This window comes from Oncorhynchus gorbuscha, linkage group LG02 (genome assembly GCF_021184085.1).
Source record: "Oncorhynchus gorbuscha isolate QuinsamMale2020 ecotype Even-year linkage group LG02, OgorEven_v1.0, whole genome shotgun sequence".
Classification (NCBI taxonomy): domain Eukaryota; kingdom Metazoa; phylum Chordata; class Actinopteri; order Salmoniformes; family Salmonidae; genus Oncorhynchus; species Oncorhynchus gorbuscha.
In genome coordinates this window covers 42,627,419-42,654,947 of record NC_060174.1, presented here as the reverse complement: position 1 = coordinate 42,654,947, position 27,529 = coordinate 42,627,419, and the positions used below count along the sequence as shown (strand labels likewise).

Here is a 27,529-nt window from a genome sequence, read left to right as displayed (position 1 = left end):
TCCCTCGCTCTCTCTCTTTCTCCCTCGCTCTCTCTCTTTCTCCCTCGCTCTCTCTCTTTCTCCCTCGCTCTCTCTCTTTCTCCCTCGCTCTCTCTCTTTCTCCCTCGCTCTCTCTTTCTTTCCCTCGCTCTCTCTCTTTCTCCCTCGCTCTCTCTCTTTCTCCCTCGCTCTCTCTCTTTCTCCCTCGCTCTCTCTTCTCCCTCGCTTCTCTCCTCCCTCGCTCTCTCTCTTTCTCCCTCCCTCGCTCGCTCTCTCTCTTTCTCCCTCCCTCGCTCGCTCTCTCTCTTTCTCCCTCCCTCGCTCTCTCTCTCTTTCTCCCTCCCTCGCTCTCTCTCTCTTTCTCCCTCCCCCTCGCTCTCTCTCTTTCTCCCTCCCCCTCGCTCTCTCTCTTTCTCCCTCCCTCGCTCTCTCTCTTTCTCCCTCCCTCGCTCTCTCTCTTTCTCCCTCCCTCTCGCGTGCACCCTCGTTCCCTCTCTCTCGCTCTCTCCCTCTCGCTCGATCCGATCTCAATCCCGATCCCTCTCTCTCTCTCTCTCTCTCTCTCTCTCTCTCTCTCTCTCTCTCTCTCTCTCCCCCTCTGTCTTGCTCCCGATCCGCCTCGCTCTCTCTCTCTCTCTCTCTCTCGCTCCCCCTCTGTCTTGCTCCCGATCCGCCCTCGCTCTCTCTCCCTCCCTCTCTCTCGCTCTCTCGCTCTCTTTCCCTCGCTCTCTCTCTTTCTCCCTCCCTCTCTCTCTCTCTTCTCTCCTCCCTCTCTCTCTCTTTCTCCCTCCTCTCTCTCTTTCTCCCTCGCTCTCTCTCTTTCTCCCTCGCTCTCTCTCTTTCTCCCTCGCTCTCTCTTTTCTCCCTCGCTCTCTCTTTCTCCCTCGCTCTCTCTCTTTCTCCCTCGCTCTCTCTCTTTCTCCCTCGCTCTCTCTCTTTCTCCCTCGCTCTCTCTCTTTCTCCCTCGCTCTCTCTCTTTCTCCCTCGCTCTCTCTCTCCCTCCCTCCCTCTCTCTCTCTACCTCTCCCTCCCTCTCTCTCTCCCTCTCTCTCGTTCTCTCTCCCTCGCTCTTTCTCCCTCCCTCTCTCTCTTTCTCCCTCCCTCTCGCGTGCACCCTCGCTCCCTCTCTCTCGCTCGATCCGATCTCAATCCCGATCCCTCTCTCTCTCTCTCTCTCTCTCTCTCTCTCTCTCTCTCTCTCTCTCTCTCTCTCTCTCTCTCTCTCTCTCTCGCTCCCCCCTCTGTCTTGCTCCCGATCCGCCCTCGCTCCCTTTCTCTCACTCACGATCTCTCTCGATTCCTCTCTCGCTCCCTCCCTCTCTCTCTCGATCCCGATGCCTCCTTCTCTCTCGATCCCGATGCCTCCCTCCCTCCCTCTCTCTCGATCCCGATGCCTCCCTCCCTCCCTCTCTCTCGATCCCGATCCCTTTCTCTCGCTGCCCCCTCTCTAGCTCCCGATCCGCCATCGCTCCCTTTCTCTCGCTCCCCCCTCTCTAGCTCTCGATCCGCCATCGCTCCCTTTCTCTCGCTCCCCCCTCTCTCTCGCGCTCCCTCTCTCGCTCCTGATCCCGCACTCGCTCGCCCACCCGCCCTCCCTCTTTTGAACCCTTGCCCTACCTCGCTCCCTCTGTCCTCACATCACCTGACTGAATTTTCTTATGACTACATGCAGCAGCAGAACAATAAGTCAGGCTGGCACAACTCTTTCGCTCTCTCTCTTTCACAGGGTCTCTCCTCCTCCCTCTGCAGAGATGGCCAGCAGACCACATCATCTGAGGGGGAGGCAGCTAGGGGAAGAGACATGGGGAGCCTGGCTGCACTATCCCACTCTTTTAGGATGTGAGAAGAGTGGCAAGAGACCGACATCTCCTTTTTTAGAAGGGGAATCGATCAATAAAAAATAAACTCATTGCTGTTGAGTTACTGTAAAGGATAGCTTGGAGTATATATGTCTGATTAAGTGGGAATGAGCCGAGTTGGCTCACTGAATCATCACCTGCTGTGTGTGTGTGTGTGTGTGTGTGTGTGTGTGTGTGTGTGTGTGTGTGTGTGTGTGTGTGTGTGTGTGTGTGTGTGTGTGTGTGTGTGTGTGTGTGTGTGTGTGTGTGTGTGTGTGTGTGTGTGTGTGTGTGTGTGTGTGTGTGTGTGTGTGTGTGTGTGTGTGTGAGCCTGTGTGTGTGTGTGAGCCTGTGTGTGTGTGTGAGCCTGTGTGTGTGTGTGTGAGCCTGTGTGTGTGTGTGTGAGCCTGTGTGTGTGTGTGCTCATGGGTGCGTGCGTGTGCATGCCTGCACTAGTGCACAAGCCTGTGTGTGTGAGGGCTCAACTCTTCGCCAGACAGTGCAGGCAGACTGCTGTCTCTGCTGACTGCAGATGAGTTAGTGTTTACTGAGACGGGGAACATCAGCTGCACGTGCTCCCTCCACCAGAATGCGGCTGCTTTTCTCTCTGTGCCTCTCCTCAGTGTACTTATTTAAAGGGCTTCAGTTCAAATTTGATTTGGAACTCCTCCAGTGGATCCTTTTGTGTGTTTGGTGTGCACTATGTCTGTTTTCCCGTCTGTGATATCACATGCAAGAAAGGATCTGTCATTTGTCATGACGCGTCTCTGTGGTGGTTTCCATGTGTCCGTTCATCGCTCGCTCGCTCCCTACATCAATCGCTCTCTCCATTAATGCCTTATTTGCTGTGCTCTTACACAATACATATTGGTGGTAAGAAAAGGGAGCCTCTGGAGCTTACAAGTTTTCTACCTGCAGGACTGGTTTATACCTCAGTCACACACATGCTGTATTGCGCAATAAGAGGGAGAGAGGGGGTGGTTATATCAGTGGCTCTCTCTAGGGAGGGCGAAGGTCGCTAGTGTTTGCCTTCCCTTGCCATTTCCAAGCCAGCAACCACTAGGCATTATGTAACACATTCTCCCACAGGAAACACAGGATCAGTAGCTAGTATACCGTATTCAGCTCTGCTCCAGTTTCCTTCTTCCCCCTCTTCCTCTCTGTCGGCCTTTCTCTCTCGGTCTCTGTCTCTCGGGTCGGTCTCATTCGGTTGGTCTCTCTCTGTCGGCCTTTCTGTCTCTCGGGTCGGTCGGTCGGTCTCTCTCGGTCGGTCTCTCTCGGTCGGTCTCTCTCGGTCGGTCTCTCTCTCGGTCGGTCTCTCTCTCGGTCGGTCTCTCTCGGTCGGTCTCTCGGTCGGTCTCTCTCTCGGTCGGTCTCTTTCTCTCTTGATCGGTCTCTTTCTCTCGGTCGGTCTCTCTGTCTGTCTCGGTCGGTCGGTCTGTCTCTCTCTCTCGCTCGGTCGGTCTCTTTCTCTCGGTCGGTCTCTTTCTCTCGGTTCTCTCTTTCTCTCGCTTGGTCTCTCTTGGTCAGTCGGTCTCTCTCGCTCGGTCGGTCTCTCTCGCTCGGTCGGTCTCTCTCGGTCAGTCGGTCTCTCTCTTTTTCTCGGTCGGTCTCTCTCTGTCAGTCTCTCGCTGATGGTCGGTCTCTCTCGTCGTCTCTCGGTCAGTCGGTCTCTCTCTTTTTCTCGGTTGGTCTCTCTCGGCCAGTCTCTCTCGCTGACGGTCTCTCTCGCTGTCTCTCGGTCGGTGTCTCGATCAGTCGGTCTCTCTCTGTCTCTTGCTTTCTCGGTCTCTGTGGAAGGAGTCGCTTCTTCTCAAAATGTAACTTTGACAATTCCATCAATTCATGTTGCTAATGTAACGATCTCCCTCGTGACGTTGTCTTTATTATATGACCCCATCAACTGAGTATTGGCACCATATAGCCACAGTGTATTGGATATGTGTTGGATGTACCACAGTGTTGTGTAACGTGAAAAGGCCAACTACAGGTGACATCTCATCTCACCGGATGTAAAAGCCATAGAAATAGAATTACGAGAATGGCCAAGGCCCCTCGGACCACGACAATTGGACTGTACCCTCATGGACACAATTAATATAGTCTATATGGTATTATAATTCTATATCTTTTGCAAAAGTTTCAATTAATAAAACTGATAAGACTGAATATGTATGACTGTGTCCCGGAGTTCTTTATGGGCCCTGGTAAACCGGTGTCATTTTGAGATGCAACCTTTGTCGTGATTGAAACAGAATGCATGGAAAATGTGTTTTTCTTCTGGGTCTCAGAGTGTTGATGGGAAGCATAAACAATGTTACCTGAGTGAACCCTGCCGTTTGGGGAATTTTGTTTTTCTCTGTTACACACAGATAGTGCGAGAGAAAGAGTGTGTGTGTGTGTGTGTTTCTGCCTGGCGTACAACAGACACGTTCAGAGTCGGGTCTGGATTGAATCTTTTCATTTCTCTCCTCCCGTAGGGAAACGTGTTAAGGAAGATTCTCCTCACTCGCTACTTTGGAAATCAAAGGCTTCACTCCAAATCAGAGTTTGGGAGCGGGAACAGCTCAGCTGGAGGTACTGAACATAACCCCGAAAACCTCAAAGGGATACTTCGGGATATTGGCAATGAAGCCCTTTTATCTACTACCCCATAGTCCGATGAACTTGTGGATACCATTTTTATGTCTCTGTGTGCAGTTTAAAGGAAGTTGCTAACTAGAGCTTGCACAATTGCTAACTAATGTTAGAACAATGACTGGTAATCTATGGGTATCTGTTAGCAGGCTAGTTGTTTGCTAACAGTAGTTAGCATTGGCTCAAGAAACTACCTCTAACTTCCTTATTAGATAAAGGGCATCATTGCCAAAATCCCGACGTATCCATTTAACAATATTCCCTGTTACTCAGAGGGAGCGAGTAGATAACATGATGTATTGGCTAAAACCACTGTTATTTATTCTTGATAGTTATAAGAGGATATAAGACATACACATACAAACTCTTGGTTCCAAATCAGGCCTGCTCATCCAATGTTCATCCAATGTCTGCCATGCTTCTGGATGATGATGTCGCTGCTCTCGCTCCAGTGTGCGTTAAGTGCTAGTATATAGACGTTATCGGCTCTGTAAGCACATGGCAGCGACCACCAAACGGCAAATGTGATCGATTACGTTGAAAACGATGGCTGTCCATATTGGAAGCAGTCTCCAGTCTTTTTACACCTCAGTGGTGAGACTACCTGGTGTCGGGGTTGGCACTTTTGCTACTATTTCATTGGTCTATTAAGCCAGACAAGCTCAATCGACTTGACTTTACGCAACGTTTTTTGCAGTATCATGTACACATTTTAAATTGTCATTTAAGAAAAAGACAAGAACAATAAAATAACAGAGTATTTGAACAAAGGTCTGTTCCAAATCATGTCCTGCCATTTTCCCCAATCCAATCAGTCTAATATCTGTCCGTTTGCAGGTGGCTCTTTGGTGCAGGACTCTGACAAGTTGAGCAGCAGCATGGTAGATATCCAGTGTCTGCTGGACAGTGAGGGAGCCTCAGAGTTGGTCATAGACCTTATCGTCAGCACCAAGAACGACCGCATGTTCGAGGAGAGCATCCTGCTAGGCAACGCCCTGCTCCAGGGGGGAAACACTCAGATACAGGTGGGTGGGGAGGAGGTGGGCTCACACAGATACGCAGTTGCCCGCACGCATGTATGCGCAGATACAGAGAAACAAAATCTATGGGTTAAAAAAACGTTAGTTGACCTGGGCTAGTTGATCTGAACATTTCTGCTCTCTAAGTTATGCAAGGACATGACAAGAAGAAAACTGATGATGCACTACCTAATTTCTGAAATTGCACTTTGTGCATTCTACTAGTACAACAACAAATGGCATATATAACTTTCAAGAGTAAGTTGAAAGCCCCACGGTTTGGGAACCACCGCTCTATCTGATGGGTCGATTACACTTCTCCCCCATTTCAGAACTCGTTCTACCACCAGCTGCACAAGCAGAAGAAGTCGGAGCACTTCTTCAAGGTGTTCTACGACCGCATGCGTCTGGCCCAGCAGGAGATCCGGGCCACTGTGTCCGTCAACATGTTCGAGGTCGGCACCTGCAGGAAGAGAGAGGAGGACGTCGACGTTAGTCACAGTGGCATCCGTCTCAGGAAAACACGTATGTTGTTGTTTTTTTGTCTCAATAGAATGACTAGAACTGACATTCTCTTTCAAGTCGTTGTTACATGATGGGTGGGAGGGCGGCCATATTGAATGGACCCATGAGTGTAATTTCAAATGGCTCTGTTCCGACCTAGTGTTGCACGGCATACCAAAACATCTATACTTTTTGATACTAGAACACAAAAAATGGTATGGTAGTTGAATTTGTTACTTTCGGTACTTCTGTCAAATGTGTTAGGTATTAAAGAGACATCGCGCACTTATTTAAAAGAAGAGATTGCTTCTTCTATGCACATAATTTTGACAGCTACAATAAAATGAAATCTGCCAAAACCAGCTAAATAATTCTAGGCATGCATTCACTTGTATTGTGAATAGGCCTGGGCTGGGCTACATCTTGATTTACCCAGATTATCAATAGAGATTTACCATTCAAATAAATTGCCGTTATGTAGTTTGGTAAAAAACAAAGTCAAATTGATTATATAGTTGATTCATTAATATATATGTGGCTGTCTCTGAAAAATGTAATGATATTGATCTCAAAAGATTGTCTGGATCAAACACCATTCGGTGACATTGGCTAATACGACTTTATTTTTTTGTTTTGGTATCATTTTTGTATCGAGTATCGTGATGGCATCTAGTATTGTGATACTAAACCTGGTGTCTATATCGAAAAACTTCTGCTATTGTGACAACACTCTGGCCATACAAGTTGATTCCAATGGTGATCCTCACCTCCATACCACATACTTGGTTCCATCAAGCACCTGTACGTATGTCTATGTTCTGATGTACACCTCAGTGGCTGGAATGTTTTGTCTGTATCTGCTGTTGTTATTTTTCCCCACTTGGGGTCAGTAACATTTGTTAGATTCCAATACCTATTCTCTATTACCTGTTCTCCATTTAGTTCCTCAACTGCAGTCTTTCCCCTCCTGACTGGCCTTCCCCGTGTTTCATGGGAGAACAAGTCCCGACATGTTGTCTGTGAAGCAGCAGATATTGTAAAATGTCCACTGTCCAGTGCTCCACAGACTGAAGGATCAGAGAGGTGTGGAAGGTTGAGAGTGAATTAAATAGCAAGGGACCAGGGAGGAGTGTGGGAGAATGAGTGGTGGAGAGGGAGCTAAGTTTCAAAGCTGCTGAGTCATATGGTAATGCCCTGAACATGACCCTAGAAGTCTCCATGGAGATCATGGGGCTTAGGCCACTGAGATCCGAAAAGGACTCTCAATGCACACACACACAGGTAATAGGCCTTGAGTGTAAATTTGAGTCGTATGTAATATTATTTAATACTGTAATATACAGTAAGTAATACTATGTAATATATGCATTGTTCTTCAAAGGTTTACAACTCCAGCCATACCTACATAGTAATAGTAAGGGACTCATAAGGTCAAAAGTCACCTCCATTTCTCACTTTGCTGACATTATCAGACTCCCAGTGCTCAGTTTATCCTTTTGGCAGGGTCATTTACCCATTTAATCAGCAGTGTGACTACAGTAAATGTAATATGTGTGATCTCCCCTGTAGTATCACTGACCCAGTAGTTTGGAGTGATTGTGTATCTGTTGTTCCTGTTTCGCCCCCATGCCTGTGGTCACAAGTCAGGGGCCATGTGAGAGGTCACATCACTAGTATATCAAAGGGCCATTCTACCCAGATTTGTTGTTTTGACCAGAAAACCCAACTACACAGTTAACCCCTTGTCAGAGGGGTCACGGTAATTTCAGAATAATTACAAAAAAGGGTTTGTTTCATGATAAGATTTCATATGAGTTTGACTGAGAGGGAAGCATTGAAAAACACTCATGACGTTCGATTGGCTCACAGTGAACTCCAGGGTTGGGGTCAATTTCATTTCAATATAGCCATATCAGGTCAGGAAGTGTATTGCAATTTAAGTGATGACATAATCAAAAAAGTTATTCAACATTTTCAAATCATGAATTTGAATTCCACTGCAAAATTGTCTGACTTGAAAGGAAATTAACCTTTAACCCTGGTCAGCAGAAATCCTCAACATTTCTATAAAACCTGTGAATGTTTAGGAATGTTTCCAGAATTTTGCAACCCTTCAGTGACCCACCCCGTCTCCTCTAGCAAAAGACTCTTCCCTGCACATGATAGACAACATGCGTGGCCAGTTGAACGAGGCGTCCTCGGCCACCTCCAAGGCCTTTGTCTCCTTCCGGAAGGAGCAGGACACGGACCTGGAGGTCCTGGAGGGCCAGGCCGGTGAGGGCCCGGGGAGGGGCCGAGGAGAAGGAGGAGGAGGCCCAGATGAGCCGGGCCATCACCATCATGAAGCCTATCCTGCGCTACCTGCAGCTGCTCTGTGAGAACCACAACAGGGACCTGCAGGTATTGAATTGAATAAACCTTATTGAGGATTTGGCACCAGCATAGGCACTGTATGGAGAGATCATAGTTCCTCTGACCACAAGCTGAATTTACTGGTGTTTACCATGTTCACCTGATGAGTGAATCATAAGTGAATAATCTCAACAGGGATTAGCAGTTAGGCCCACTGCATATTTAGAGGGTGAATGTGCAAGACCAAAAATGTATGTGCCTTTGAACAGGGTATGGTAGTAGGTGCTAGGAGCACTGGTTTGAGTGTGTCAAGAACTGCAACGCTGCTGGGTTTTTCCACACTCAACAGTTTCCCGTGTGTATCAAGAATGATCCATCACCCAGACATCCAGCCATCTTGACAACAGCGGGAAGCATTGGAGTCAACATGGGCCAGCATCCCTGTAGAACGCTTTCCACACCATGTAGAGTCCATGCCCCAATGAATTGAGGCTTTTCTGAGGGCAACTCAATATTAGGAAGGTGTTCTTAATGTTTTGTGCACTCAGTTTTTGTCTCACGCTTTTATTCTGAAATGTTGACACACCCTGCTTTAAGCACAGATCAAATGTGCTCACACTCCGATAGGATGTCATGCAAGTATCCTATTAATATGAACCACTTTTTTCCCCCCTCCTGGTTCGTGCCTGAATCCAGAACTTCCTGCGGAACCAGAACAACAAGACCAACTACAACCTGGTGTGTGAGACGCTGCAGTTCCTGGACATCATGTGTGGCAGCACCACTGGAGGCCTGGGTCTGCTGGGCCTCTACATCAACGAGGGCAACGTGGACTTGGTCCGGCAGACCCTGGAGACCATCACAGAGTACTGCCAAGGACCCTGCCACGAGAACCAGGTAGGGGGGACCAAAAACTGTGCAAGTTTAGAGGTTATTTGGAATCACACACTTGTGATGTGGTGTGTCTGCCTGAAACTTGTAAACCTAAATTATATAATGTACCACAAGGATTTCCTCTTTGTGTAATGGTTAAGACATTGAACAGTAGTCCTGGGCCCCCAAAATATGCATGTGCAAGTTTTCATGTAACAATTTGCATTTCTAAAAACTGAACTTGACTTGGGAATGTGCTCATCGTCCCGCAAACTTTAGACCATGCATACGCACAGTTTCTCGTGGTTGAATTATTGCATTGCATGAAGACAAATGTAGCCTTGTGCATTCGGAAAGTATTCAGACCCCTTCCCTTTTTCCACATTTGTTATGTTATAGCCCTATTCTAAAATGTATTAAATCAACCTACACACATTACACCATAATGACAAAACAAAAACATGTTTTTAGATTTTTCCCTTCAGTATTCAGATACTTTGCTATGTATGACACACGAAATTGAGCTCAGGTGCATCCATCCTGTTTCCATTGGTCATCCTTGTGATGTTTCTCCAACTTGATTGGAGTCCACCTGTCGTAAATTCAATTGATTGGACCAGATTTGGAAAGGCACATATAAACTCAGCAATAAAAGAAACGTCCTGTCACTGCTAACTGTGTTTATTTTCAGCAAACTTAACGTGTAACTATTTGTATGAACATAACAAGATTCAACAATTGAGACATAAACTGAACAAGTTCCACAGACACGTGACTAACAGAAAATTAATGTGTCCCTGAACAAATGGGGGAGGGGGACAAAATCAAAAGTAAGTCCGTATCTGGTGTGGCAACCAACTGCATTAAGTACTGCAGTACATCTCCTCATGGATTGCACCAGATTTGCCAGTTCTTGCTGTGAGATGTTACCCAACTCTTCCACCAAGGCACCTGCAAGTTCCCTGACATTTCTGGGGGGAAGGGCCCTAGCCCTCACCCTCCGATCCAACAGGTCCCAGACGTGATCAATGGGATTGAGATCCGGGCTCTTCGCTGGCCATGGCAGAACACTGACATTCCTGTCTTGCAGGAAATCATGCACAGAATGAGCAGTATGGCTGGTGGCATTGTCAGGATGAGCCTGCAAGAAGGGTACCACATGAGATAGGAGAATTTCTTCCCTGTAACGCACAGCGTTGAGATTGCCTGCAATGACAACAAGATCAGTCGGATGATGCTGTGACACAGCCCAAGACCATGACGGACCCTCCACCTCCAAATCGATCCCGCTCCCGAGTACAGGCCTTGGTGTACCGCTCATTCATTCGACGATAAACGCAAATCCAACCATCACCGCTGGTGAGACAAAACCGTGACACATCAGTGAAGAGCACTTTTTGCCAGTCCTGTCTGGTCCAGTGACGGTGGGTTTGTGCCCATAGGCGACGTTGTTGCCGGTGATGTCTGGTGAGGACCTGCCTTAAACAGGCCTACAAGCCCTCAGTCCAGCCTCTCGTGGACAGTCTGAGCACTGATGGAGGGATTGGGCGTTCCTGGTGTAACTCGGGCAGATGTTGCCATCCTGTACCTATCCCGCAGGTGTACTGTTCAGATGTACCGATCCTGTGCAGGTGTTATTACACGTGGTCTGCCACTGTGAGGATGATTATCCTCGTCTCCCTGTAGCGTTGTCTTAGGCGTCTCACAGTACGGACATTGCAAGTTATTGCCCTGGCCACATCTGCAGTCCTCATGCCTCCTTGCAGTATACCTAAGGCACGTTCACACAGATGAGCAGGGACCATGGGCATCTTTCTTAGAATGACACATTTCCTGAACAAATTCAGTGATATCTGCTAACCAGACTTCTCATTAAGCGATGTTTTTCAGATTCCGTAGAAAGGCCTCTTTATTGTCCTACGTTTTCATAGGGAAAGCTAAACGGAGCAAAGTACAGAGAGATACTTGATGAAAACCTGCTCCAGAGCGCTCAGGACCTCAGACTGGGGAGAAGGTTCACCTTCCAACAGGACAAATAACCTAAAAACACAGCCAAGACAATGCAAGAGTGGCTTCAGGACAAGTCTTTGAATGTCCTTGAGTGGTCAGCCAGAGCCCGGACTTGAACCTGGTCGAACATCTCTGGATCAACCTGAAATAGCTGTGCAGCAATACTCCACCTCCAACCTTACAGAGCTTGAGATGATCTGCAGAGAAGAATGGGAGAAACTCCCCAAATACAGGTGTGCCAAGCTTGAAGTGTCATACTCTAGACTCCAGGCTGTAATCGCTGCCAACGGTGATTTAACAAAGTACTGAGTAAATGGCCAGAATACCTATGTACATTTATTTTTTTAAACCTTTATTTAACTAGGCAAGTCAATGACTGCCTAGGAACAGTGGGTTTAACTGCCTGTTCAGGGGCAGAACGACAGATCTGTACCTTGTCAGCTCGGGGGTTTGAACTTGCAACCTTCCAGTTACTAGTTCAATGCTCTAACCACTAGGCTATCCTGCCGCCCTAAATGTGATATTTCAGATGTTTTTTTTAAATGTATTTTGCAAAAACTTCCAAAACCTACTTTTTTTGCTTCGTCATTATGGAGTATTGAGTTTATTTTATCTATTCGTTCCATATCTCATTTAATTGGACCCACTTCACAGTATTAAATAGATAAGCCATTTCAAGTAATTTGCTGTTTTCCATCTAAAGCGCAGTTTAATGGGTGAACAGGTGGTTCACCTTTTCCATTGATGTTTGTAGGCTAATACATTTGAATAGTGTTATTTAAAATTTCTCCAGTAAACATTATTTAATTAAAAAACTTAATACTACATCATTACAGAATAACCTTTTCTGGCCATGAGTTCATATTCTCGAGGTAGCCATGCAACAAATAACCATGGGCGTCTCTCATCTAATTGGGTCTATTAGATAGGCTAAATTCAATTTCATGCCCCTGACAGGGATCGCGGTTCATAACATACAGTATAATTTAACAGATGAGTAGAGAATTGATATTTAGCGTCGAAGTGTGTAGGCCAGGGTTTCCCAAACTTGGTCCTGCCCCCCATCCAGCCTGGTTGCAGATTGTGGTTTTTGCCCTGGCACTACACAGCTGATTCAAATAACCAACTCATCAAACGTTTGATTATTTGAATCAGCTCTGTAGTGGTTGGGCAGAAACCAAAATGTGTACTCAGGGAGGTCCCATGGCTTGGGTTTGGGATGCTACCACTGTAAATAGGTTTACTGTAGATTTCATTTTTTTCAGAGTAGACAGCGTTTCAGAATTTGCAGGCAGTGCAGCATATTTAGGTAATGGAAAAAGTGAATTCAAAACATTATTACATTTAAACAATCTGTTTATAGGTCCACAACAATTTGCATTTGTTTTTGTCTTTCAGAAACAGTCAGATACCGCAAATGTCACTGCAAAAGATATCATTCTGCCAACATTTTATCAAGTGTGCCATGTATTGCGATTTCCTTTAGATACGGTCTTGGCCTAATTCCAACACTTCCAAAGTATACAGCAAGTAAGGGCTTTATTGTCACCATAAAAGGTGAATGATGGGAGTTTTTCTGGCGGAGTTAGTTTTATGACAGGTCTGATTTATTCGTATGGGATGCGCCAAGTTTATAAATCTGAAAGGCACACACATATATTTAGTGTTAAATTTACACAGCGGTTGTAAATGAGTCCCCTGGGGTCACCAACCGGTTACACCAGATGACTAATGTTGCTGTGCTCACTTTACCATGGAAGATGATGAATAGTGTTGTTATCTTGGAGTTGGATTACTACCATGCAAGATCATAACTGTATGCTACATCAGTGTTTCCCAAATGTTTTGGTCAGGAGGCCTGTCCAACACATGAGCATGACATCGATGTGACAACCATGTACAGTAACAGCCATGTGATATCCATGTTTGAATCACATGCAGCTTCCACTCACATTAATCATACATCAGCACTTTCACAGTTGGGAACAGCACAGGAAAAAACCCTGATGTATGTCACATTGATGGTAGTGCATTGATTGTTTGGTTCAAGCATAGCCATGAAGACCATTTTAAATGAATGTACAGTAAATGTGAGGGTGTTCAGTAACATGTCAATTTATGAAGTGGTTGGAAGTTACACAAGTAGCCTACAGTCCTGCCAAACAGACAACCGTATTGTCTAAAACATCTTAAAGGGATAGTTCCTGCCAAACAGACAACCGTATTGTCTAAAACATCTTAAAGGGAGAGTTCCTGCCAAACAGACAACCGTATTGTCTAAAACATCTTAAAGGGAGAGTTCCTGCCAAACAGACAACCGTATTGTCTAAAACATCTTAAAGGGATAGTTCCTGCCAAACAGACAACCGTATTGTCTAAAACATCTTAAAGGGATAGTTCCTGCCAAACAGACAACCGTATTGTCTAAAACATCTTAAAGGGATAGTTCCTGCCAAACAGACAACCGTATTGTCTAAAACATCTTAAAGGGATAGTTCCTGCCAAACAGACAACATTATTGTCTAATTGAGTCTATAACATCTTAAAGGGATAGTTCACTCTTTGGAGGTTGTAGCTCAGGGATTCTTGAAAGATGGGACAATCAACTTTTTTCCCACAAACAGATTTCTTAATATGAACAACATTTTAAATGTAATTTTGAGAGGCCAAAGTATCAGCTATCACCATGTCATAAGGAACAAGCTACTAATAAATAAATAAATCATAAAATGCAACTAACTGGATTTATGATAACTCTGTCAGGCACCATAAGTGTTTAAAGGCCTTGATTGTTTAATTCTAACATTAGATAATTAAAATATACTGAACGAAGATAGAAACATATGTAAAATGTTGGCCCCATGTTTCATGAGCTGAAAAAAAAGCCATATGCAAAAAAAAAGCTTATTTCTCACAAATGTTGTGCACCAAGTTGTTTACATCCCTGTTAGTGAGCATTTCTCCTTTGCCAAGATAATCCATCCACCTTTAAGGTGTGGCATATCAAGAAGCTGATTGAACAGCATGGTCATTACACAGGTGCACCTTGTGCTGGGGACAATAAAAGCCCACTCTAAAATGTGCTGTTGTCACCCAACACAATACCACAGATGTCTCAAGTTTTGAGGGAGCGTGCAATTAGCATGTTGACTACAGGAATGTCCAGAGCTGTTACCAGATGATAATTTAACTTTTATTTCTTTACCATAAGCCGCCTCCAACGTCGTTTTAGGTTATTTGGCAGTACATCCAACCGCAGAATATGTGTAACCACGCCAGCCCAGGACCTCCACGTCCGGGTTCACCTGGGGATCATGTTAGGAGGGAGGGGGGTGCTGCTGAGGAGTATTTATGTCTGTAATAAAGCCCTTTTTGGGGGGAATAACACATTCTGATTGGGATGCCAGGGCCAACCAATCATGTGAAATCAATAGATTAGGGCCTAATGAATTCATTTTACTTCAATTAACTGTAACTCAGTAAAATCTTTAATTGTTGCATGTGGTGTTTATATATTTGTTCATTAGATGTAATACAAATCCCGAAACTTCTTTCTGTTTTATGGCGCTATATAACGCTCCAGAGCTAATTTTGTTAGCATTTTTCCATGTTTTTATAGATTTCAGAAGTTAAAACTACATTTCTAAAGCAAACATTATCCCTTAGATAATCTTAAGGGTTAGCAATCAGCCATCAGTGACGGAGTTGAGAAGCCACTCACAGAGTTGACAACAAATAATCAAAACAGACATATTTTTGCCTCTAAAAATAAAAGTTCAAAACAAAGATTTGTAAAATAGAGAAAATTATTTATTTTAAAATCTCAAGACAAAATCTGAACTTGATGTTTAACGGAGTTGACAAAAGTTGAATTTTTCTTCATTCAAGTGGTATACAAAGTAGCAATTTTGTTTTTTTCTCAGTTGCTTTATGACTGTAAAACCTAATTTAAAGATATAAAATTTGACCCAAAATTCACATCCTGTCTTAATCTACCCGGGTGATGGAGTTGACCGTTTATGGTCAAAAAATATTGTAATTTTTTTGGAATCACAGTTTTGAGAAATATTCTTTAAAGTCAGAGCGGACTATTGCAATAAACTACATAAGATATTTTTCAGTTAATAGTCAATATTGCCAGTTTAGAATTTTAAACAGTTATTTGGAGAGTTTGAAATTGGGAACCTTGCTTCGTTCAAGTCCATTTCCGGTCAAAGAGCTGACATGGAAATGTATTAAATGTAAAATATTTGGAACATTCTAAAAACAACTCTTTCCCCTTCATAAAATTTAGCTGTTTAGCTCAAATAATGCCACCAAATACTAAATGTTCCCTACCGTATAAGGATTTTCCCGACTTTCAAGAATCCCTAAGGTTATTGTCAACTTATTGTACATGGGGTTTTGTCATTGAAACAATCTCTTTAAATCAATGTTGGTTGTTCTCATTTAAAGTGAACTTTTCACTCACTCACTAACTAACCTATTGCTGTCCCAGTCCTGTATAGCCAAGCACGAGTCCAACGGAATCGACATCATCATAGCTCTAATAGTCAACCCCGTCAACCCTTTAGGGAAGCATCGACTGGACCTGGTGCTGGAACTCAAGGTTAGCATGCCTCTATACGAGACCCCTTCTCGTGTTCAGTGGAAGTCGATGGCTAGATAAGCTGCAGAGAAAAAGCCCATTTATACCTACATGAATATTGTATAGGTATACCATCCAGCCCTATATACACAATCATACTTCACACACATCGTTATCACTATCAATGACTATCATTTGAGAGTACATTTGTTGTTAAAAGTTCCATTTGTCCTGTGTAGTTATGGCAATGTGATATCCGCTGAGATGTTAGTGCACGATTTTCTTTCCTCCTTTCTTTCAGAAATGTCTTTCCTCAGTGTAATCTCAGCTATTCATAAGTTCATTCATTACTTTAGAACTGATTTGAAGTCTGTTTCCTCCCGGTAACATAGATTATTGTGTAGTGAGTTAGGATGTGATCGTATTGTGACATGCTCTCTGTGTGCTAGAACAACGCCTCCAAGCTGCTGCTGGCAATCATGGAGAGTCGCCATGACAGCGAGAATGCCGAGAAGATCCTTTACAAGATGAGGCCAATGGAGCTGGTGAGTGGCTCGGTCTCTCTCTCTCTCTCTCTATATATATATATATATTGAAGCTGAAATTGGGGTTTTATTTTAGGAATAAGGCCTTTTTTTATTTTGAAGCCAGAAGGAGGCTAGTATCAGCTACATTTATGCCTTTACTAGACTATGGGGATATTTTATATATGAATGCTTCCGCTCAGTGTTTGAGATCAATTGACACTCTTTACCATGGCACTTTGAGATTTATTTTAAACTGCAAAACCCTACGCACCACTGCACTTTATATACCAGGATTAGCTGGCCTTCTCTAGTCACTCGTAGGCTCAGGCACTGGTATACTTTTATTTACAAAGCCATTTTGGGTTTACTACCTTTTTTATTTGTGCATTTTTATTGTTCAGAAATGTGGTGGGTACTCTCTTCGTTCGCTGGACTTTATCCTGCTAACTGTTCCAAATGTCCGAACTAAATTTGGTAAAAGGGCTTTTTTGTACTCTGCGCCATCGTCTTGGAACACCTTACAAAATACTTTTAAACTGGAAGTACTTGTCCCGATTGGTGATTTTAAATCACTGATGAAGGATTTTGAGGCTGATTCCCTGACCTGTCAATGTTTTTAATTAGCTGTTTTATACTCTTGTGAATTCAATGGTTTTTACTAGATGTAGTTTTTCATGTTGTCTGTCTGTAATTTTTTTGTAATGACTTGGTGCTGCCTATCTTGGCCAGGGCGCTCTTGAAAAAGAGATTTTAATCTCAATGAGCCCTTCCTGGTTAAATAAATAACATAAATTATATATATATATATACACACACACACACACACACACACACACACACACACACACACACACACACACACACACACACACACACACACACACACACACACACACACACACACACACACACACACACACACACACACACACACACACACACACACACACACACACACACTGTACTGACGATGTGTGTTCCAGGTGGATGTGATGAAGGAGGCATATGCCCAGGGGCTGGAAAGTGAGGCTGAGGAGAACGCTATAGGAGACCAGATCAAACCTAAAGACGTAGGACACAACATCTACATCCTGGCCCACCAGGTAACACCATGACGTGTGTGTATTTTTTAACATGCATAATTGAGTGTGTGGGTGAGATTTTGTGCACCATGTATATTCGTGCTTTAAAAAGGCCCCAATAACTACATCAGTGTCACAGGAAAAAAAAGGTAATTCACTTATGTGTGACACACTCTTACTGCCCCGCCAGGTAAGTCTACTTATTCTTGTCTGTAGGTGTGGTTATATAGTCTAGTTTTATGTCATTTCAGTTGGTGATCATGGATGTGACTTTCAATGGAATAGATGGTTCAGTTCCTGTGTTGAGTCATAGTGAAAACCCACACAGAGACATGTCTCTGTAGAAAGGGCAGACAAGGTCAAGCGCGTTTTCACTTCTGTCTTTTACTCACAATCGAGCCGACTGTCAGACAGACGGTATTTCTGCCAACTGACTGGTTTCATCATGACCACTGAGGTCTCCTGGGCTGACTGACTGTACTTCTGAAATAACACGTACACACATGAGCGCGTACAGAAGTTCACACACACACACACTCCACCCCATTGTATAACCCCACATATGCAAATGAACATACCATAGATACCACACTCCTGCCTCAAGCATTTCTATATACACACAACCCAATAATTGCTTTGTTCCTGTTATCAGTAAAAGCCACCACACTTCTTAACATCAGCTGTGTCTGACATAGTCAGCTGAGTATCACTCGCATCACAGCTGACAACTGTATCATTTGTCTCCCTCACTGATGTCTATATCACCACAGAAGGAGCAATAGACAGGCAGCCTAATCCATCATTGGATAGAGTGGATAAGTAGTACAGTGTCAACAACAGAGACTTGGAATTGAGCAGATTGGGGAATGATGTCTCGCTTGGTGATTTAATGCAGAATGTCTCACTGAATGGCATCGATCTCTCACTGGTCTGTTTCACTGTAAGGACTGTATCCCTTTACATCTCATGTCTCTCCTTGACAATTAGACCATCTGTGTCACTCTCCCACATTGGCACGCATGGACGTGCGTACACACACACACACACACACACACACACACACACACACACACACACACACACACACACACACACACACACACACACACACACACACACACAGACACACAGACATATCCTCTCAATATACACTGAGTATACAAAACATTAAGAACACCTGCTCTTTCCATGACATAGATTGACCAGGTGAAGCTATGATGTCACTTGTTAAATCCACTTCAATCATTGCAGATGAAGGGGGGAGACATGTTAAAGAAGGGTTTTTAAGCCTTGAGACAATTGAGTCATGGATTTTGCATGCGTACTATTCAGAGGGTGAATGGGCAAGAAAATATTTTGTCATTGATTGGGTTATGGTAGTAGGTGCCAGGCGCACCTGTTTGTGTCAAGAACTGCAAAGCTGCTGGCTTTTTCACACTCAACAGTTTCTCGTGTGTATCAAGAATGTCCTTTGGGTGGTGGACCATTCAGCCAACTTGACACATCTAATATATATAATATAATAATAATAATATATGCCATTTAGCAGACGCTTTTATCCAAAGCGACTTAGTCATGTGTGCATACATTCTACGTATGGGTGGTCCCGGGGATCGATCCCACTACCCTGGCGTTACAAGCGCCATGCTCTACCAACTGAGCTACAGAAGGAGCATTGGAATCATCCCTGCTTTCAAGACCTTGAAGAGAGTCCCATGCCATGATGAATTGAGGCTGTTCTGAGGGGGAAAAGGGAGGGGGGTTGGGGGGTATGCAGCTCATTATTAGGAAGGTGTTCCTAATGTTTGGTATACTCTGTGTGTGTTTTACATTGCTAGATATTTGTTACGAAGTTACAAACAAATCAGATGATCAAATGGGTGGGGTAACTCAGAGCTGCAATACATAGTGAAAGTCCTGTGTTGACTGAGTGGCTGTACTGTGTGTGTTCCAGCTGGCCAGACACAGTAAGTTCCTGCAGCAGAGCTTGAGGCCGCCAGCGACGGGGCTATTGCTGAGCCATAAAATAGAGGGAGAAGACGCCCTCGGTTACTATGCCAACCACACCGCTCAGATAGAGGTAGGCCTCATCCAGACAGTGTTCATCGAATCCCATTGTCCCAACCCAGCAGGGAATACTGGTTGAAATGACATCATAATGACTGTCTTTCAACCATTATTTGCCCTCTGGAAAGCTACAGGTCTCTCTTGCCCTTAAAAAAAAATATATATTTGTTGGTGCTATATATATATAATCTAATAATGTGTTATAGCACCAACAAATATATGTATACCCCAGAGTATCATATTGACTCCAAAGGGGTTATTATGCAATGGTAACAAGCATTCATTGAGATGATGCCAACCGATAACTAGTGGACTGTCTTTGATTGAGTGGTTGTGGTCTGAAAGTCTGCCGTTTGTCCGATTTGATGCTAGAACATGCTATTAGATATACCACTGAAAGTAGGGTTGAGCGGTATCCAGATTTTCATTCCTTCATATACTTCCTCACCATAACGAGGCATACGGTATAACCAGCAGTCGTTTGTTTGTTTTTATGCACAAAACAAATGTAGGCTAGCTAGCTAGTTAGTAAACCAAATGCATACAGTAACTGAAGAATTGAGCTGGAGATAATGTACTTAGCACATCTTAGATAGTTAACTTGCACCCATGCTTATAACTGTATCACGCAAGCACCCCAAATCATACCGTCGGCATAATACCTTGATATACGGTATACCGCCCAAGCCTACCTGAAAGTACAGCTAATTTTTGTTCTTAGAGTTATCATCATACCATGTTCTTTCTTCAGATTGTGCGTCACGACCGCACAATGGAGAAAATAGTGTTCCCAGTGCCCAACATTTGTGAGTACCTGACAGAGGAGTCCAAAACGCGCGTGTTCACCACCACCGAGAGGGACGACCAAGGCAGCAAGGTCAATGACTTCTTCACGCAGTTCGACGACCTCTACAACGAGATGCGCTGGCAAAAGAAGATACGCAGTAAGAGACCAAGATTTACACTGACAAAACATTCTGGAATCTCTTTCTAATGGGACATTTCCAGGCTTATTGTGATACACGGATATTAACCAGATGTCCCCTGTGTCTGTTCAGATAACCTTGCTCTGTTCTGGTTCTCTCGGCACATCTCTCTGTGGGGAAGCATCTCTTTCTACCTGGCAGTGCTGGTCAATGTGGCCGTGGCTCTCTTCTACCCCTTCGGTGACGACGAAGATGAAGGTGAGATTTTCTACTGGCCTACAGCTGGGTCTTATTCATTAGGGCACAAGGTTGCCAGTGTTTCCCCTATATTAATTTAGCAGCGACATACAGTTGAAGTTGGAAGTTTACATACACTTAGGTTGGAGTCATTGAAACTTGTTTTCAACCACTCCACAAATTTCTTGTTAACAAGCTATAGTTTTGGCAAGTCTGTTAGGACATCTACTTTGTGCATGAGATAAGTAATTTTTGTTTACAGACAAACTATTTCAATTATAATTCACTGTGTCACAATTCCAGTGGGTCAGAAGTTTACATACACTAAGTTGACTGTGCCTTTTTAAACAGCTTGGAATATTCCAGAAAATTATGTCATGGTTTTAGAAGCTTTTGATAGGCTAATTGACATAATTGGAGGTGTACATGTGGATGTATTTCAAAGCCTACCTTCAAACTCGGTGCCTCTTTGCTTGATATCATGGGAAAATCAAAAGAAATTAGCCAAGACCTCAAAAATTGTTGACCTCCACAAGTCTGGTTCATCCTTGGGAGCAATTTCCAAATGCCTGAAAGTACCACGTTCATCTGTACAAACAACCGTACGCAAGTATAAACACCATGGGACCACGCAGCCGTCATACCACTCAGGAAGGAGACGCGTTCTGTCTCCTAGAAATGAATGTACTTTGGTGGGAAAAGTGCAAATCAATCCCAGAACAACAGCAAAGGACCTTGTGAAGATGCTGGAGGAAACCGGTACAAAAGTATCTATATCCACAGTAGAATGAGTACTATATCGACATAACCTGAAAGGCCACTCAGCAAGGAAGAAGCCACTGCTCCAAAACCGCCACAATAAAGCCAGACTACAGTTTGCAACTGCAGATGGGAACAAAGATTGTACTTTTTGGAGAAATGTCCTCTGGTCTGATGAAACAAAAATATAACTTTTTGGCCAGAATGACCATTGTTATGTTTGGAGGAAAAAGGGGGGAGATTTGCAAGCCGTGATCCCAACCGTGAATCACGGGGTGGCAGTATCATGTTGTGGTGGTGCTTTGCTGCAGGAGGGACTGGTGCACTTCACAAAATACATGGCATCCTGAGGAAGGAAAATTATGTGGATATATTGAAGCAACATCTCAAGACATCAGTCAAGAAGTTAAAGCTTGGTCGCAAATGGGTCTTCCAAATGGACATCGACACCAAACATACTTCCAAAGTTGTGGCAAAATGGCTTAAGGACAACAAAGTTAATGTATTGGAGTGGCCATCATAAAGCCCTGACCTCAATCCTATAGAAAAATTGTGGGCAGAACTGAAAAAATGTGTGTGAGCAAGGAGGCCTACAAACCTGACTCATTTACACCAGCTCTGTCAGGAGGAATGGGCCGAAAGTTATTGTGGGAAGCTTGTGGAAGGCTACCCAAAACGTTTGATCCAAGTTAAACAATTTAAGACAAACCAGGAAGAGTGAGACCAAGGGGCTGGGAATCTGTGAACCATAGAGAAGGAGACAATTTATATCGGATGGATTTACTGTGTATGACCTGGACTGTTTGGACTTACCTGTTGGCGTTTGGACCTGGACCTACCGAGAACCCGATTCATGTCCCAAACCCTGCTATCCATGATCACGCCTGCGGCCTGGATGGAGAATCCAACATACAGGTACTGTCCTGTTCGAAAGAACTCTCATTCTGGGGTGATTTTGGTGACCCGAGAATTCTTCTCTATGCATCCAGGGGAGTGCAGCATGGTCACTGATGAGTGTGAAGTGGCGTCCTAGCAGAGGTAGTATTTCAGGCTCTCTAGAGCCCACTTTACTGCCAGCGTTTCTGTCTCAACGACTGAGTAGTTGGTCTACCATGGTTTCAGCTTCCGTTTAAAAACAGGACGGGGTGTTCTACCTCTTGGGATAGCACGGCTCTCAAGCCGACCTCTTGAGGCATCCATCTGAACTACGAACTTGCGCTCAAGTCTGGTACCGCTAGCACTGGATTACAGCAGAGAGCCTCTTGTAATGTTCTAAATGCTTTGGTGGCCTTTTCATCCCATATTTGGCCCTCTGGCTCTAGTCATTTCGGTGAGTGGGGCGATCACTATGGCATTAACTTGTGATAAACTTCCGATAATAACCGGTCAACCCTAGGAAGGCTCAAACCTGCTTCTTATTTACTGGTTTCGGCCATTCTCTAATTGCCTAGACCTTCTTAAGTTGGGGTTTGATTATCCTTCTTCCCACGGTGTATTCCAGATATTCGGTTTCCTCTAACCTCAAGTAACACTTGGCAGGGTTCGCCATGAGCCCTGCCTTCCTAAGGGCATCTAGCACTGCCTGTACCCGGGGTAAGTGGGATTCCCAATCTGGGCTGTAGATCCCCACGTCATCTAATTAGGCTGCGGCGTAAGCTCGGTGCGGTTTTAAGACCTGGTCCATTAGCCATTGAAAGGTGGCTGGGCCCAGGTGTAAGCCGAATGGCATGACAGGGTATTGAAACAAACCGTCAGGGGTTGCAAAGGCTGTCTTTTCTTTGGCTCTGGAGGTCAGAGGAATTTGCCAGTAACCTTTGGCTAGGTCCAGGGTCGTAATGTACCAAGCTTTACCAATTTTCTCCAATAGTTCATCTACTCGGGGCATGGGGTGGGCACCAAACTTGGAGATTTCATTTACCTTCCAAAAATCATTACAAAACCGCTTGGAGACCATCACAATTGGGCTAGACCACTCACTATGATTCTACAACCACTCCATGTGCCAAAATTTTCTCAGTCTCTGCTCTAATCGCAGCTTGTCGAGCATCGGGTACCCGATATGGCCTCATGCTCACTTTTCTCCCTGGTCGGGAAACAATATCATGAGCCATAACCTTAATTCGGCCTGGTATCCCTGAAAGCACATCTCTGTTTTTCGGGATCAGGGTCTTTAATTCCTGTGCTTGTGATGGGTACAGAGTAAGTGAAACATGCACTTCGGCTGCCTCCTGAGTGGGTGTGGGGTACGTGACAATTAGTGTTTCTCTCTCTCTCCATGCTTTTAACAGGTTAATGTGATTGATCTGTTCTGGAGGCCGACGACCTGGCTGTCGGATCCGATAATTATCTTCTCCTATTCTCTCCAGCACTTCATATGGTCCTTTCCATGTAGCTTGTAGTTTACACTCTACTGTGGGGACCAGCAATAACACCTGATCTCCCGGTTGAAATCCCCTCAAGGTAGCCTGCCGTTTATAAGTGTGCCGCTGGTGCTCTTAGTGCTTTTCTCGTGCTCTCTGGCGATGGACGTGACTGTGGCTGTCTTGTCTTGCATTGCTGTGACGTGCTCTATAACACTAGTGTAAGGTGTGGATTGGTGCTCCCAGGTTTTCCGGGCGATGTCTAAGATTCCCCGGGGGTGCATCCCATATACTAGCTCAAAGGGTGAGAACCCCAGTGAGAGGAACCTCTCTAATGGCAAACATCATATACGGCAACATGCAATCCCAGGTTCTCTCATCCTTATCGATTATCTTCCTGAGCATTGACTTCAGAGTATGGTTGATTCTTTCTTCAGAGTATGGTTGATTCTCTCTTCAGAGTATGGTTGATTCTCTCTTCAGAGTATGGTTGATTCTCTCTTCAGAGTATGGTTGATTCTCTCTTCAGAGTATGGTTGATTCTCTCTTCTGAGGATGGTTGATTCTCTCTTCTGAGGATGGTAAACCGATGTCCTCAACTGTTTCACCTGCAACAACTTACAAAGGTCTGCCATAAGGCGGGACAAAAAGGCGGTCCCCTGGTCAGTAAGGAACTCCATGGAATCCCTACCCTGGTGAACAGGAGCACTAATTCCTTGGCAATATTTTTGGAAGGCATTATCCGAAGGGGAATGGCTTCTGGGTATCGAGTGGCATAATCTAAGATGCCCTCTGGCGGATTTGGTAGTGGGCCCACTATATCCATTGCTATCCTCTCAAATGGCATTTTGATTATGGGGATTGGCACTAACGGGCTTCTAACAGCTGGTTGGGGAGCTGTTAACTGGAACTCGGGGCACTCTCCACAATGTCGAGCCACCTCAGCCTGAAATCCTGGCCAGTAAAACCTCTTCACAATCCAGTCTCGGGTTTTATTGATACCAAGGTGTCCCCCAGAATACTGTTCTCCAGTACCGAGTGGGGATCAACTGTTTCACTACATCAACCCCTATGTTTGAGACTCAGTACACCAACCTGTTTTTCATGAAGTGGGGGAAACTATTAAGCATCATCTTATCATTTATGGGGGTACCATCTATGATCTAGACATCTGCTCTGGCTTGCCGCAGGGTTGGATCCTGGATCTAGGCCGTCCTGAAATTAGTCCGGGACCCTGCCAGGTCTGTTAGTTCTAGATAGTCGCCCTCTGGATCCAGATCGACCCTGGCCGCACTAGTACCGGGCTGCTCGCTATTGACAGGGTCTGCCCCTTCTTCCTCATCCTCTCCTACTAGCCCCTGTGAGGTTGGCTCCTGGGAAACCTTCTATTTTCTTGACTTTGGTTGAGGGCTACATGCTACTTCCTGCTTGGTCAGGGGTGTTTGTCTTCTCAAATATGCCGTTATTTTAGCTTGACCTCGCAAAGTTAGGACAGCATCTACCCAGTATTACATCTTACGGCATCTTCGGGACCACGTCGACCTCAATCCATTAGCCTGTCCTCAGTTTGTCTGCTCACTAAGGCTGTGGGGTACGGGCGGATTCCCCCATGAATGAACAAAACACTGGCCAACTCATCATCGAAGTTCTCAGAGTAGACCTCGCTGGTCGAGTATGATGGTCTCGACAATCTCGGCGGGTGAACGGGTCTCCGGTTGCAACCATTTCCGTGCCAGGTGAATCAAGTCGAACATTGGTGTTCAGGGGGGTTGTCCAGGTTTGTTGGCCCACTGGTGGAAGCAGTGTGCCCTCACAGTATCGGTCACTCCCAGTCTAGTCAGAATCTCTTCCTTTTATTTTATCGTAATCCTGTGCATCTTTCAACTCTTAGGTCGAAATACGCTTTTTGAGCATCCCCTGTCAGGTATGGTGCCAGAAGCCCTGCCCATTCTTATTTCGGCAGCCACTTCTTTCTCTCTGCCGTTCTTTTGAAGGTGGTGGGGCATGCTTCCACATAATCCTGCTTTGTCATTTTGTTAAGAAAATGATTGTGCAGCTGGTAACTGAGGCCCAATTTGGGCCGCTAGCCCCTTTTAGGCATTCTCTTAACCTCTTCGAACTACCCAAATGGCTACCTCTGTCTTTTACGCAAGAATCACTCTGAGAGCCCTCAGCTGGCCACTTACGCAATGTGGTCCTTTACGCTCATTCTTCAACATAAAGGCGTTGAAACTACGTCTAAAGTCTGTAGACACCTTAGGGAATACGTAGAAAACAGGAATCTGGTTCATATCCCTTCCTGGTTGGATTTTTCTTAGGCGTTCGCTTGCAATATCAGTTATGCTATACTCACAGACAATATTTTTACAGTTTTGGAAACTTTAGAGTTTTTTCCATCCTAAGCTGTCAATTATATGCATATTCTAGCATCTGGTCCTGAGAAATAGGCAGTTTACTTTGGGAACGTTATTTTTTTAAATAAAAACAGTGCCCCCTAGCTTCGAGATTCTCCCGGGTGTTTCTGTCTTGCTCCTCTGTAAGCAGCTGGTTGGTGTGGTGCTGGACCTGCAACGTGTCCTGATACATTCACATTGCATCCTGATGAGCTATCCACACAAACAAATCCACACAAAAAAACCTGCCTTCCCTTTGGAGTACTAACTGAACACTTCCTTTTGTCTACCGAACCAGTGGTATGGTTTGTCCCTTTATTCACATCGACCACACTGTGCCTGCATTCTTCACCACGTGTGACAAACCTCTTCACGGTTAGGAGAGTTTGTCACAAATTAAGCGGTAAGAACGTCACCAAAATCACCCCAGAATGAGAACACGACAGTACCTGTCTGTTGGATTCTCCACCCAGGCCGCAGGCATGGTCAAGGACAGCAGGGTTCGGGACACAAATCGGGTTCTCTGTAGATCCAGGTCCAAACACCAACAAGTAAGTCCAAACAGTCCAGGTCGTAAATCCAGACGATTCTATATATTGTCTCTTTCTCTATGGTTCACAGATCCCCAGCCCCTTCTTCTCTCTCTCGTCCTGGTTTATCTTGCTTCTGGGGATTGTAGTTTTTTTTGGCGGGTGGCCATTTTGCAATCTGTAGTTCTGGCCAGGGTGACGCCATTTTAGTGAGCAGGCAGAGCCCGTTCATTAGTTCTGCCCTCACATATCTGCCATTTATCACTCAGCCCCCTTCTTTGCCACTAATATATATATATATATATTATACTCTCACTCTCTACTGATCAAAAGTTTTGAAACACCTACTCATTCAAGAGTTTTTCTTTATTTTTACTATTTTCTACATTGTAGAATAATAATAATAATAGTGAAGACATCAAAACTATGAAGTAACACATATGGAATCATGTAGTAACCAATTTTTCTTTTTAACAAATCAGAATTTATTTTATATTTGAGATTCTTAAAAGTAGCCACCCTTTGCCTTGATGACAGCTTTGCACACTCTTGGCATTCCCTCAACCAGTTCCATGAGGTAGTCATCTGGAATGCATTTCAATTAACAGGTGTGCCTTCTTAAAAGTTAATTTGGGGAATTTCTTTCCTTCATAATGCGTTTGAGCCAATCAGTTGTGTTGTGACAAGGTAGGGGTGGTATACATAAGATGGCCCTATTTGGTAAAAAAACCTTGTCCATATTATGGAAATAACCGCTTAAATAAGCAAAGAGAAATGACAGATCATCATTACTTTAACCTCTACGGGATCGGTGTCCCGATACCAGGATGGTTGATGCTAACTAATGT

General features: G+C 44.6%; 1 protein-coding gene across 1 annotated transcript in view; it reads left to right on the top strand.

The window, feature by feature from the left end:
- The window catches only part of LOC124002508 (inositol 1,4,5-trisphosphate receptor type 2-like), a 173,865-nt gene that overhangs the window by 95,642 nt on the left and 50,694 nt on the right, over window positions 1-27,529 (top strand). Inside the window, 12 exon segments of the mRNA XM_046309958.1 lie at window positions 4,298-4,394; window positions 5,292-5,479; window positions 5,806-5,998; window positions 8,117-8,261; window positions 8,263-8,377; window positions 9,026-9,226; window positions 15,711-15,821; window positions 16,250-16,345; window positions 17,311-17,430; window positions 19,364-19,489; window positions 20,228-20,420; window positions 20,535-20,660. Coding sequence (XP_046165914.1) covers window positions 4,298-4,394; window positions 5,292-5,479; window positions 5,806-5,998; window positions 8,117-8,261; window positions 8,263-8,377; window positions 9,026-9,226; window positions 15,711-15,821; window positions 16,250-16,345; window positions 17,311-17,430; window positions 19,364-19,489; window positions 20,228-20,420; window positions 20,535-20,660 — 1,711 coding nt within the window.